This window comes from Choloepus didactylus, chromosome 6 (assembly GCF_015220235.1).
Source record: "Choloepus didactylus isolate mChoDid1 chromosome 6, mChoDid1.pri, whole genome shotgun sequence".
Taxonomy (NCBI): domain Eukaryota; kingdom Metazoa; phylum Chordata; class Mammalia; order Pilosa; family Megalonychidae; genus Choloepus; species Choloepus didactylus.
Window position 1 is genome coordinate 80,888,332 of NC_051312.1, and position 14,955 is coordinate 80,903,286.

The following is a 14,955-nucleotide window of genomic DNA, read 5'->3' on the forward strand; positions in this document are numbered from 1 at the left end:
ACCAGGGATTTCTGAAACACAATCAAATGGAGCATCCTATAGTAGAAAACACTCATCGTTCTCTGAAACATCAAAAACATTCTATCTCTATGGCTACAACTTATATTTCTACTGATGATCCCTGGTAAGTCATAGCACTTGCTTTTCAGCAATGAATGTGGGGATAAGGAGGGTGATTTCAGAGTGACCACATAACTCATGCAATGGAACATCATAGGAGGTCAGGCCGATATAAGCAATGGAACTTCACAGTAGTAAGTCTTCAAACTCCAGAAGATTTTGTTTCATGGGGTCTCATGCTTTCCTGAATGATTCTGGATCAATGAATGAAATACTGAATGATAAATTTTAAAGTGAACTTGACAAATCAAAGGACATCTAGAGAATGATATCTGGAATGATGAATTAATGGAAAGATCATTTGGGAAAGGTCAGGAAATTTTACTTATTCAGCTTGGGAATGATTCAACAAGAATATTCATTGTGTCCTCAAATATCTGAGCATATTCCAAGGGAAGGAGAAGTTAAACAGCTTTGGAATAATAGGTAGCATTTTTGTCAGATTAATACATTTATGCTTCATTCTAAATATTTTGAATAGAATATTTCATTTAGTCCTCATTGCCACCATGTAATGGGTCTCTACCTTTAACAATAATATTTCACCAATGAGGAAACAGAGGCACTTAGAATCTATTTCATATCTTGTTCAAGAGCACTCAAAGCCAGGCAGTGGCAGATCTAGAACTGGAACATTATTGATTGACTTTAGATCCTGTGCAGTTAACCACCAGGATCCACTGCCAATGTCTATTTTTGGGACTTAGATCTAGGACCTCCATGTAACATTAAGCAATTAGGGGCCCAGTGCAGAGAAGACCTAGAAGACATTGGTAGTCTCCTGCAGTGGGACAGGCTCTCAGGGCAAAGGGTGTTTTCTGTCACTGGAGGGCTTGAGGCAGAGAGCAAATGATGAATGCCAGAGAGGGCAAAGAGGAGAGCGATTCCTGATCTTGTATGGGGCATGGAGTACCTGACCATTAAATTCCTTAAAACTTTAAAATTATGGGAATCAAACCCTGAATCAGAACAGGGGTATAAGTAAGCCTAATGGCTCAGTGTTTATGCTATACAGAAGACCTAATTTTCCAGATCATTTACCATGGATGAAGAATTTCAAGAGTCTGTGAAAGCTTCCTTCCCTCTTTTAAACATATACATATTTGTGCACACAACATTGCTTGCTTTTTTTGTCCTGGTCCGGTAACCCCCAAAACCCACTCTTATTACCATCTCTCTCAATTTCCCCTCCACCAACTCAATGAGTCCCCCAGATTTTGCTTCCTTGTTTTTCCTTCAATATTGCCACTTTATTTCATAACATGCAATCTGGACTGTAACAAAAACTTCTATCAAGGTCTACCTTGTATTGATATGCTTCAAGCCATTCACCAAGTTACAAGCAGATTGAATTGGTTAAAGGAAAAAGTTCTGTTCTGCTCTCTAAAAATTTTAGATTATTTGATTTAAAAAAGGAAATTCACATTTAGTATTTTCCCTTTTTGGTAGCTTCAACACCCAACTTTTTTTAATACCCAGTATTTTTGCTTATGAACCAATTCATATTTTAAAAATGGTATACTGATTCTTAATCATACCATACATTTCATGTTTCTATGGATCTGTATAAGCTGCTTCCTCTTTTTGGAATGTCCTTCTCTATCTTCTCTCTCTGGATAATAGACACTGAAGAATGATTCCCTTGGATAGCCAGTTTTATTCTAATTTTTCCTACTAAAGTTTTGTAAATTTATTAATTGTTATTCAATTGAGCACCCCTCCCTTCTCCTTTTCTCCCACTGTAGGATCCTAAAACAGTGGTAAGCACACAAGGGTACTATTCAGCACTGCCCACATGCACCTACAAGGATATTTGTTAATGACTGTAAACATTTCTTATTGTCCTGACTGGTGAGTCATACTGGTTTCTAATGGGGAGAGACAAGGGATGATGCTAAACATATAATACAGAAGATAGCCCCTACGATAGAGAATTGATCTGACCCTTAATGTCAATCATATTAAGGTTGAAAAACCCTGCCCTAGAAAAATATCAGTTAGGCTTTATGGGAGTTGGAAATGAAAAATCATCAGGAAGAAAAATGTCTAAGTTTCCTGGCTTCTATAGCAAAGGCCTCACAATGGTTTACCTTAAACAACAGGAATTTATTGGCCTACAGTTTTGAGGCTAGATGTCCAAAACTGAAGCACCAGCGAGGCAATGTTTTTTCTCCAAAGCCTAACAATCCAGTGCTGGCTGCTAGCAATCCCAGGGTTCCTCGGCTTCCATCTCTAGCTTTCATCACTGCTTCGAGTCACATGGCAATGTCCTTTTCTTTCTCTTCCAGATTCTGTTGATTTCCAGCTCACCATGACTTTCTCTTACTAGGACTGAATTTCATCTGCTTATAAAGGGCCCCAGTAATCCAGATTAAGGCCCACACCCATCTAGTTGAACCACAATTTACCTAAAATTAACATTCTAAGGGTCCTATTTACACTGGGTTTACAACCACAGGGATGCAGATTAAATTAAGAACGTATCTATATTGGGGTACATAGTTCAATCCCTGACCAAAGGTTAAGTATTTCCTTCACATAATCTTTGGTCCTTTAGACTGAAGTCAGATTTTTTAATTCATTTATGTGCTATTTTTTTACTCATTTCATTCTTTTCTTTGTGTTCCCCTTACCCTGATTATTCACCGTATACACTGCAGAGGTTCAGCTTATATCTTGTTCTTCAAGGACATCCAAGTCAACACTGTCTCATGTGGCAATGTTGAATTTCCCAGATTAATATTCCTGATAAGTCACTAGCACACATTTTTGACACAAATAACACAGGTTGCTGTTCTGTGTTTGGATGATAATACTGTAGAAAAGTAGTCACGCCTGAAGCAGGAATATAAACATGTATTATAATGTACACACTTAATCTGTTTTGGGAATTAAGAAGGGAAGATGGGACTAGTTTCCATCAGAATCTGAGCAAATACACACTGATTAAAATCTTTAGTTTATTTTTACACAACTGATTTACTTATACTGTGGGAGCCTCCACATACATGCATCTCATAATCCTGACTCACTGAGCTATTATTAAAAGATATCAGAAGACAGAGATTTGTTTATCTAGTTCCTTGTCAATATCCCATGGAATTTGGGATATTTGGTCCAAGTAGATTTATCTATGATATCCACAAGGCTTAGTTTTAATCATTATTATAATAAGTATATATTTTCAATATCATAAACTAAGGAATTCTAAAAGGTTCAAAGTTCTTAAGAGGGTGAATGATCTTTAATATATATTTAATAAATGATAGATACCACTTTTTAAATCCCCCAGGCCCAGTACTAGGTATTCTCCTAATAAATATTAGATAAATAAATGTATCTTTATTCCCTGATTGCTTCAAACACAACTAGGAACACTATGCATACTTAAAAAATGTTAAATAAAATAATTAGGAAATAAACTCCTAATTTATGAGTAGTAATCCTATTACTGGTCAAATTTGCCATCGGATTTTGATCCATATGGATGTTCTATCCCAATGAGATCATTTTATATTTTGCCTTGGCAAACTCTAGTTCTTGAAATATGTTTATTCTGAATTATATTATTTTTTCCCAATTCCCATTAGCAAGTTACAAAAGAGCACAGGTGATGAGCAAAGAACACAATTTAAAGGAAATCTGTTGGGTCCAGTAGTCCGGGACTAAAAAGGATCCATGCAGTCTATTTCATTCTTTTGGCTGAAAATGACTAAAGCATCCAGAAACAGAGAACCTGAGAAGTGATCTCTCAAAGAGGGTTTGATATAATCTTTATCACCTGGTCCTAGAGAATGGAAGAAGCATAGTTAAAATGGAAAATGTAAGATGATAACTCACAATCTCAATAAAGTACATGTAATGTATATTTTAATACAAATTAAATGAATATAAATTAATGTCTTCTTATTTTTAATTCATTAAGTCTTGACAGGGAATAGAAGATAACACAGCAATTCCACTAATTGATTCTGCTGACCAAATCACCATGCTGACTTTCAATGACTCAGTCTTCATGCCCTCTGTACTAACACTCATTGGGATTCCTGGACTGGAGTCTGTGCAATGTTGGATTGGGATTCCATTTTGTGCCATATACGTCATTGCTGTGACTGAGAATTCCCTAATCTTAGCTGTAATCAAATATGAGAACAGCCTCCATAATCCCATGAATTTTTTTTGGCCATGTTGGGGGCCACAGGCATTGCACTTAGCACATGTGTTCTTCCCAAAATGTTAGGCATCTTCTGGTTTCATTTGCCAGAGATTTATTCTGAAGTCTGCCTCCTGCAAATGTGGCTGATTCACTCATTCCAGGCAATTGAATCAGGTGTCCTGCTAGCCATGGCCCTGGACCACTATGTGGCCATCTGTCACCCCCTTAGACATGGCACCATCTTCTCTCAACAACTCCTGACTTATATTGGAGTTGGGGTGACACTCAGGGCTGCCATTCTTGTAGCACCATGTCTGCTGCTTATCAAATGCTGACTTAAATTCTACCAAATGACCGTCATCTCCCACTCTTGTTGTGAGCACATGGCCATTGTGAAGCTGGCTGCTGAAGACATCCAGGTCAACAAGGTATATGGTCTATTTGCTGCCTTCACCGTCCTAGGGGTTGACATAATCTTTATCACCTTGTCCTATGTTCAAATCTTTATCACTGTCTTTCAACTGCCCCAGAAGGAGGCACGATTCAAGGCCTTCAATACATGCATTGCCCACATTTGTGTCTTCCTACAGTTCTATCTCCTTGCCTTTTTCTCTTTCTTCACACACAGGTTTGGTTCTCACATACCACCCTATGTTCACATCCTCTTGTCAAACCTTTACGTGTTAGTCCCACCTTTTCTCAACCCAGTTGTCTATGGGGTAAAGACCAAACTAATTTGTGACCAAATTCTGAAAATATTGTTCTCCAAGGAAGTAGCTTGACCATTAGTGGGTCCTTTTGTAGAGAATTTTGTTAATTCTAAGTAACTGTTTGAATATTGTGAAAAGTTATATTTTCCTCTAATGTGACTATCTAGAAAAAAGTCTTCAATCTAAATCTCAGTTGTTTATAATTCAAGAAGATTTTTTAAAAAAATTGTCAAAGGCCTAACATTGTTGTTTTGCTACCCATATAAAACTTTAACTCTCTAATACTGAATTTTCAAGTTGTTTAAGTCCACCTCTGATAATGGCCTGTCCCTTTCAACCTAGAAGTTCCTCTACAGCATCAGTCAAACCTACAGAGAAAAATAAAATTGTGGGAAATAAGACATGATTCTAGGTAACTTCAGAGGATGATATCACACATCAGTATTCTGAAACTTGTAAACAACAGCTATAATTTTGTGTATCACCCACTTTTTTAATAGCTACTTTTGAATCTATATTTAGACAAATTTGGAATAATTTATCTTTTATTTTATCTGCTTTCTTTAAAATACTGACTGATATAAACAAATAACATATGTAATAAGAAAACAATATCAGCCATGCTGCAATTATATGACAAAACCCACAGACCATAAACATTTGAGAATTTGCATAAAATAATGCAAAAAATATTTAAAGAAAAAAGGCATAATCACAAAAATATTATTTAGGAAAACAAAAAAGTTATCAGGACTTGAGAAGGAAAAATCCTTCCATAAGCACACACACACACACACACACACACACACACACACACACACACACAACAAATTTTGAGGTTTAAGGACCCAAATTGAACACAGAGGCAAACACATTCTACTACATATAGAAATTAACTATTTTAAGCATCTTTACTACCAGAACTTTGTACTGTTTGTCCTTATTATTGATAGTATATAGGATAACAGCTACAACTTAGAATCTCAAATTGACAGTGAATGATGAACAAATTAAAATGTTTCTTACTGCCAATCAATGGTAGTCAAAACTAAAAAATATGGAGGTTCTGAAGTAATATGCAGCCTCACTGTGCAGAAAATCTGCATACTAGGGTGACTTAAAATAATCATCATGTACACCAGAAATACAGTATGAGCCAAACACAACCTGGCATGTAAGAAACCAACTTCTAAAGCAGGGATTTCAGATCTCTCTATGTTTTGCTGTTCCACTACCCTCATAACTTCAACCTCTCCCAGGTTGCTGCGTCAAGACACATTAAGTTTAATATTTCTTCAACAAACTTTCAAGATTAATAACCAATGAGATGATTAAAACTCCAAGTAAACAGTGAGAGACATCTGAATCTGTAATTTTAGAAAGATGCATAGTCGGGGATAGATATATCCTGAGAAAATATTCCACCACAAAATGGAAGTGACCATATCATTCAAAAGGCAAAGTTGGAGGATAATTTTGAGACAAAAAAGTAATGATAAAGGAACTTGTGAAATAAAGCAGAAATAAATTTGGGTCATAACCAGCTTGGCTTTAATAAAATTCTTTTAAACATGTACTGTAAGAAGTAAAACATGAAAATACAAACAAAAAGGGATAAAACAGTATGTTTGTTCATAGGCAGACATGAAAAAAAGCAAGATAATAAAAATGTTAAAAATTAACTCATTTTATTTCTGCCTCTGAACAGTAAATATTTCAGCAAACTGTGGCATCAAAAGTGCCAAAAAATCACTGATGTGCTCATCATCCCCTCAAAGGAAAAAAAAATGGCAAATACATGAATTCTTTCAGAATAATATGGAAGATAATGGGAGAGAGTTTTCACACTGTTGAAGAAGGTAGTTACTTATACGGCAAGGGCTGTGACTAGAATGTCTTGAGTATTTGGATTGTCATTGGAGTTCCCAGAATGAATAATTATTTGAAAATATATGGATACAAACCTTACATATGTACACTGAAATCTAATAATATAATTGCTTATGAATGTATGTGTGTGCATAGGTTTCCTAGATTAGCTCACAGAGAGGGAACAATAGCAATGACAGAATACCAGCAATGAACACCTCATGTCTAGATCTTGCTTGTTTGTTTTTTGAATAACCTGTTTCACTAAAAGAGGCCACAACTTGGGCTGAGAAACTATGAAACTTTTTGGAAACAGAAAGTAAGGACATGCTTAAAATATAATTTAATTGGGACTAGTGAAGAGTAGTGATGATCTAGTTTCAATAGTCAACCTCTGGCCAAAAAAGGAACTTCAAGCATCAATAATGATTAATTAGGGTTATAAGACATCGAATAAAATCAGATTCCAGAGTCCACAGATATGAAAAAAAGCAGTAAGTAAATCCAGGATTGAAGGGAAAGCTCTTCCTTATAGTTTATTCCAACTAAAGAATATAAAAGGAATGATGGATTTAGAAATTCATTAGTAGCAGGATAAAACCAATGGGTTGATGTTTAAAGAACTGAGTATTTATTTTGTCTCTCAGTACCACCCCAAAAATTGCTTATGAGTTACAAAGGGAAGACACTGGATGACATTCCTTTAACTAAGTGACCAAAACCAATATCATTAATATTGGAACAGAATGGCTATATAGCATTCCTGATACAGTGGACAGAGAAAGATATATCATTATCCAAAACAAAACAAACCAAAGCAAAACACAACCTGAATCTAATAATAAGGAAATATCAAGAAACCAAAATGACAGTCATTCTAAAAATAAATTGCCTCAGTTCTTACAAAGTGTCAAGACCAAAAAAAAAAAAAAAAAAAAGGCTGAGGAGCATTGCATATTAATGGAGTCTAAAGAGACATGAAAATTAAATGTACTGTATGACTTGAATTGCATTCTGGACAGGAAAAATGTAGCTAAAAACCATTAGTAGGGAATGTGAGCTATTTTGAATATAAAGTGTGGATTAGGTTATAATATTTTCAACACTTATTTCCTGAAAATCCATCATTATAAAGTATTTCCCATTGTTCTTGGAAAATACACACTGAAATATTTAGATCTAAAGTAGTTCCACGTCTGTAATCTGCAACTTATTCATAAAAAGTTAAGAAAAATCATATCTCTCACTCTCCATCAATCTATAGCATGATAAAGAAAATAAGGCAAACTATAAGCAATTTGAATTTGAGACAGTATTGTAAGAGGATTTCTTGTACTGTTTTTCCAAAGTTCTCTAGGTTTAAAAGTATATCTATTTAAGACATTTTTTAAAAATCACTCTTCCTCAATATATTCCCAATTCAGAAAAAAGCACCACTGTAAACTTACTTCACAAATGCAGAAATGTACTAATTTATTTTGAAATTGACCTTAATTTCACATACTGTGCATGACTCCATCACCAAGTCCTCATGATCATCTCTTAAATAATTCTCAAATATGTTTCCTATTCTATTTCCTAGAGGTCTGCTTTGCTATTTAAATACATATGGAAACAATTATTTTCATTTAATATTAGGAGTTCTAAGGTTCCATACTGGTTATGTCTACATCAGTCATGAAAATGTGTCATATCATTTTTAAAACATCTTATTCCCATTGTTCTAATAGATTTTAACTTAATATCAAAGAATATTCCTGTGTTTAATGTTGTGTAACACTGGGATTCTTTGAGGATCAAACATTTCTACATATTCCCAGAAGTTTATTCAGAATTTCAACAGGTCTTTGTCAGCTAGTTATACTATACACAAAGAGTAGTGTAAGGATTTTGGAACTAGTGATCTCACTTCAGCTTCCTATATATTTGAGCCAGAAATTATTCATCTTAGTTTCACTGAAAATATTTCCTTTTATACTGTGTCCATCAGCTGTTACCTGGGGGTATAGGCATCCTGATTTGCATTGTTTGCTAATTTTCCTGGTATAGTTACTCCTGGTAAGGCTGATTTCAGGGAAGTCACTGAGCATACAGTCAGGAAGAGATGCACACAAACAGGTCTCCTCACAGTTTGAACTGGCTACACCACATCACTGCTCACCATCCTATTTCATTCTTAGTCAGGATATAATTTTGTGGGTCCTTAATGGCTAGATGAAGTCAGAGGCTCTATAAATGCCAAAATTTTATATCTACTGAATAGGGCCAGGTTTACTGAAAGGGTTTAAAAACAGTTGGACTCCCAGTAAGATCACCATATCTTTTATGGTTATGCAAGCAATCCAATCTTGTGAGCCCTTTCGTGTACTATACAGAAAGTAGTCTGTATCTTTCCTTATCTTTAGCTTAAAATTCTTTTTCTAAAGCATAAAGTCTTCCTTTGACTAAGTAAACATAGGTAAAGAATGCCAATTTCCAGCTGAGGGTTGATATAGGCATTTTGATTGGAAGTAAAATTTTGGAAAATAAGTATAATCATGTCAAAAGCTTGACTCTCACTAGGGCAATGTGGTATGAGTTGGTTTTGATACAGGAAATATGTGCTACCAAAGTTCACATTGATGATTCCTAGTAGATCATGGGTGATTGAAGCCCTGCCTTTCCAAAGTCAGTTTTTTCATCAGCTTGAGTTGAAAGTGCTTATCTACTGGGATCAGATGTCATAAAATTTGTTATTTCTCTTTCAACATGTGTCTACACTTAGTTTTCCAAATATCTCAAGATACTCTTTTTTCCTGTTTGGCCTTTTTTTTTTTTTTTTTTTTTTTAATAAATGTATAAATGTCATTGACTTGTTTTGTCCTATCTAGGGAAATGGTATTCCCTTAGGAATTTTTAAAAGGAGGGCCAGTTTTGGTTCCTAGTCCCAAAGAGAAACCAGATTATAACCACTTCTTTAGATACACAGCCAAATTGGACAATGATTCTTCTAGTTCTCCCTCCTTTTCCAACTTACTGCCAGGTGAACATCTAAGTTCACCAGGGATTGGAGAAACCCAATTACACAGAAGAATCCTGCAGTATAAAGCTCTCACCTTTCTCTGCCTGAAACATCAAAAAGATTCTCACACCATGGTTACAGCTTATATTTTCACTGATGATCCCTGGTAAGTCACAGGGCTTGCTTTTCAGCAGTGAATGTGGGGATAAGGAGGGTGGTTTCAGAGAGAGCATGTCTCATGTAATATAATACAATCTCAGGCTGATCAACAACAGAATCTTACAGAAATGCGTCTTCAAACTCCAGAGGATTTGTCTCACTGTGTCTCATGCTTTCCAGAATGATTCTGGATCAATGAATGAAATACTGAATAATACATGTTAAAATGATCTTGACAAATCAAAGGAAATCTAGAGAATGATATCTGAACTGATGAATTAATGGAAAGATCATTTGGGAAAGTTCAGGAAATTTTACTTGTTTAGCCTGGGAATGATTCAGCAAGAATATTCACTGTGTCCTCAAATACCTGAGCATATTCCAAGGGAAGGAGAGGTTAAACAGCTTTGGGATAATAGGTAGCATTTTAGTCAGATTAATACATTTATGCTTCTTTCTAAATATTTTGAATGGAGTAGTTTATTTAGTCCTCACAGCCACCATGTAATGGGTTTCTACCTTTAACAATATTTTACCAATGAGAAAATTGATGCAGTTGGAATCTATTTCATAACTGGCTCAAGAGCACTCAAAGCCAGGCAGTGGCAGATCCAGAACTGGAACAGTGTTGATTGGCTTTATATCCTGTGCAATTAACTACCAGGATCCACTGCCAATTTCTATTTATGGAACTTAGATCTAGGACCTCTGTGTAAAATTAAGGGAGAAGCAGTTTGGGGCCCAGTGCAGAGAAGACCTAGAAGACATTGGTGCTCTCCTGCAGTGTGACAGACTATCTCATGGCAAAGGATATTTTCTATCACTGGAGGGCTTGAGGCAGAGATCAAATGATGAATTTCAGAGAGTGCAAAGAGGAAAGAGATTCCTGATATTGTATGAAGAGTGGATTAACTGACCGTTAAAGTCCTTAAAACTCTGAAGTTATGGGAGTCAAACCCTGAATCAGAATTGAAGTTATAGGTAAACCTAATGGTTCAGGGTTTATGCTATACAGAAGACCTAATTTTCCAGATCATTTGCCTTTGCCCAAGAATTTTGTTTACAGGAGCTTTCATCCCTTTGTAAACATATACATATTTGTGCACACAACATTACTCCCCTCCTTGTTTTTTTGTCACACAGTCCTGTGCCTCTGAATCCAAGAACACTGTGGTCCCCTGTCTCTCAATCTCCCCTCCACCTAGTCAGTGAGTTCACAGATTTCGCTTTGTTGGAATTACTCCCATATTGCCAGTTTACTTCATAATATTTCATCTTGTCTATAGTAAACAAGGTTTCCCTTCCCTTGATAGACTCCCAAACTTTCAGGTAGCTCCCTCCAGGCTGAATATTTTAAAGGCCAAGTCTATCATTCTCCCTACAACTTTAAATTATTTGATTTTATAAGGAAATTCATAGTTGATATTCTGCTTTTTTCATTGGCCTCAACTGCTATCATTTTTGCTTATGAACCAATTTACGCATTAAAAATATTTATATATTCTCAATATCACAATATGCTTCAGGATTCTGTGATTTTCTACACGCTCTTTTGTCTACTCAAGTTGCCTTTCTCCATCACAGTCTAACACATAGCAAAGGAAGATAAAATTAGCTAAAGTATTTAAAGTTCATAAAAGAGTGAAAGACACTAAATTTATAAATAATAAATCAAAGATACTACTTTTATAAACTTATTGTGGTAACATATATTAAATACACAATTTTCTATTTTAACCACTTTGAACTATACAATTCACTGGTATCAAGGATACTGACATTATCTTCTATCATCACCAACATCATTTATCAAAAATTTTTCATGATCTCAAACAGAAACTCTGATATTCCTTTTTGAATTACCAGCACCGACCACAATATATATATTGCATAAATATAAATCAAATAAATATATATTTGTTACTGAATGTGATTATGAGGAAGAGCTGGCTTTGTATATTGTGTCTTCACTAAAAGGAAGAGTTCTTGAACAAGAATCTCAGAAAAGAAGATCTTACACAGATTTGTATGTTTTTGAGAAAAGGAAGCAATAAATTATCCTGAAATTGACCTGAGGTGGTTGATAGGTATCATTTATCCCTGAAAGAATCAAAGATTATGAGGATAAAATTCACTGCAGGATGATGGGGAGGGGAGGTTGTGAGTTTATTATGCATTCCCAATCTACTATTTTAAACACTTCTTACTGAATTTATCCTTTTAATTCTCTGCTTTTATGCTTTCATAGAAAATGGGCTTTGCAATTTCTAAATGAATAGAAGTGTAATTTGGAATTTTTCTTTCACATTCTTACAGATCCTGTAGACATATTACAATGTCATGTGGTAGAGAGATTTGTGAATGGCAGAAATAGGAAAGATGATCAAAGTAGTTACATGGAAAAACATGTGCAGAGAAAACAGCTCACTACTAGAAATAATTTTATTTTGAGTAGACAGAAGCTGAATGTAGCAGTAAGTTTTGAAAAATTATGTTTCAGAGGAAGTTCCATATTATTTCAAAAGTTTCTGAAGAAATGACTATTTCAACCTTAAAGAGGGAATAACTTGATGTGGAAACAGAGGAACAGAGGGCATAGTTTGGCATTCAAGAATTAAATATAATTTGTTATGACACATGAGAAAAAGCTCTGATAGAACTGAAGAAAAGATCTGTAGATACCAAAACAATTTATTTTCTCAGAGAATACATTAAGATGCAAGATTTGTGACTGAGTTCTTGGAAAACATGGAAAAATTAGGTTGAAAGCATGTGTGAGAAAATCTTCAAGAGAGAATCCAAATTACAAAGAGACTAACCCAAGGTAGCTGGCTCAACAGATTAATATTCTGGTAAAACTTGCCTTCTGACTTCGATCCAAATGAATGGTCTTCCACCACTGTGGATATTTTATGCCCACTTTAGGTGCAGTCTGGTTCTTGAGAAATCTTTAATTTGCATTACATGATTATTTTTCCAATAAAAATAGTCAGGTAAAAATAGCACAAGTGATTATGAAAGAACATGAAATAAAGATAATCTGCTTAATTGGGTTGTCATGGGCCAAAATGTCCACACCGTCCATTTAATTTTGTTCACTGAAAATGCCTAAGTTATATAGAATCATGGTACCCAATGGGTGGTCTCTCAGAAATTCATGAGAAAGGAGGAAAAAATTGAAGAGGAGTAGTTAGAAGAGAAAATCTAAAATGATAGCCTCATAATGTAACTAGGGTATATACTGGTAAACTAAATTAATGTCTTATTTTTAATTCATCAAGTCTTCACAGGGATTAGAAGATGACATACCAGTTCCAATACTTGATCCTGCTGACCAAATCACCATGCTGACTTTCAATGACTCAGTCTTCATGCCCTCTGTACTAACACTCATTGGGATTCCTGGCCTAGAGTCTGTGCAGTGTTGGATTGGGATTCCGTTCTGTATCATGTACCTGATTGCTGTGACTGGGAATTCCCTAATCTTAGCTGTAATCAAATATGAGAACAGCCTCCACAATCCCATGTACATTTTTTTGGCCATGTTGGGGGGCATAGACATTGCACTCAGCACATGTATTCTTCCCAAAATGTTAGGCATCTTCTGGTTTCATTTGCCAGAGATTTATTTTGAAGTCTGCCTCCTGCAAATGTGGCTGATTCACTCATTCCAGGCAATTGAATCAGGTGTCCTGCTAGCCATGGCCCTGGACCGCTATGTTGCCATCTGTCACCCCCTGAGACATGCCACCATCTTTTCTCAACAACTCCTGACTTATATTGGAGTTGGGGTGACACTCAGGGCTGCCATTCTTGTAGCACCATGTCTGCTGCTTATCAAATGCCGCCTTAAATTCTACCAAACGACAGTCATCTCCCACTCTTATTGTGAGCACATGGCCATTGTGAAACTGGCTGCTGAAGACATCCAGGTCAACAAGGTATATGGTCTATTTGTTGCCTTCACCATCCTAGGGGTTGACATAATCTTTATCACCTTGTCCTATGTTCAAATCCTTATCACTGTCTTTCCACTGCCCCAGAAAGAGGCACGATTCAAAGCCTTCAATACATGCATTGCCCACATTTGTGTCTTCCTACAGTTCTATCTCCTTGCCTTCTTCTCTTTCTTCACACATAGGTTTGGTTCTCACATACCACCCTATGTTCACATCCTCTTGTCAGACCTTTACCTGTTAGTCCCACCTTTTCTCAACCCGATTGTCTATGGGGTAAAGACCAAACAAATTCGTGATCAAGTCCTGAAAATATTTTTCTCCAAGGAAATATCTTGATCATTGGTGGCTCCATTTGGAAGGATTTTATATTGATTCTAAATATTTTGAAATGCTATATTTTCCTCAAATGTGACTATTTGGAAAAATCTCAAGTGTTCATAATCAAATACCTAATATCTTTGTTTTTCTACCAAGATAAAGACTTAAACTCTCTTATCCTGAGATTTAAAATTGTTTAAGATTTTCTTCTATTTTTTGCCTGTCCCTTTAAAGCAAGGTTTTTTTTTTTTTTTTTTTTTTTCTGACACTACCTACATTTACATAGAGAAGAAAAATGCAGAAAACAGTACTCCATTCCATGTCACTTCATAGGAACATGTCACATGTCATTACTCTCAATTCTCACCCTTCCCATAGCTCTCATTCTTACCATGTCCCACTTTGTAGTGTCTGTTTTTGAATCTATATTTTGAAAAACTTGGAATCTTTTATCTGCTATTTTATCCAGTTTCTCTGAAATACTGGTTGACATAAAAATGATGTAAAATCAGGACTACCAATATCAGTGATACAAAAATTAAGCAGTTCAACCCACCAGCTATTAACATTGGAGAATTTGCATAAGAAATCCATCAAAATAAGGATTGCAGGAAAAAATAGGTCATATTCACAAATGTAGTAACTAGGAAAACAAACATGAAG

At 35.5% G+C, this 14,955-nt stretch overlaps 1 protein-coding gene and 1 pseudogene across 1 annotated transcript; both read left to right on the forward strand.

Annotated features, from left to right (window-relative positions):
• The first annotated feature begins 4,108 nt into the window (after positions 1–4,108).
• Positions 4,109–5,058, forward strand: LOC119537976 (annotated as a pseudogene).
• Positions 5,059–13,359: 8,301 nt separating this feature from the next.
• On the forward strand, positions 13,360–14,310 carry LOC119537812 (olfactory receptor 52A5-like). Its single transcript, XM_037840386.1, has one exon. It carries the CDS (start codon positions 13,360–13,362, stop codon positions 14,308–14,310), a length of 951 nt encoding a protein of 316 aa, XP_037696314.1.
• Positions 14,311–14,955: the final 645 nt, after the last annotated feature.

What these genes read in the sequence shown, in the direction of transcription:
- LOC119537812 (XM_037840386.1), top strand. Translation starts at nt 13,360, where the DNA reads ATGCTGACTTTCAATGACTCAGTCTTCATGCCCTCTGTACTAACACTC.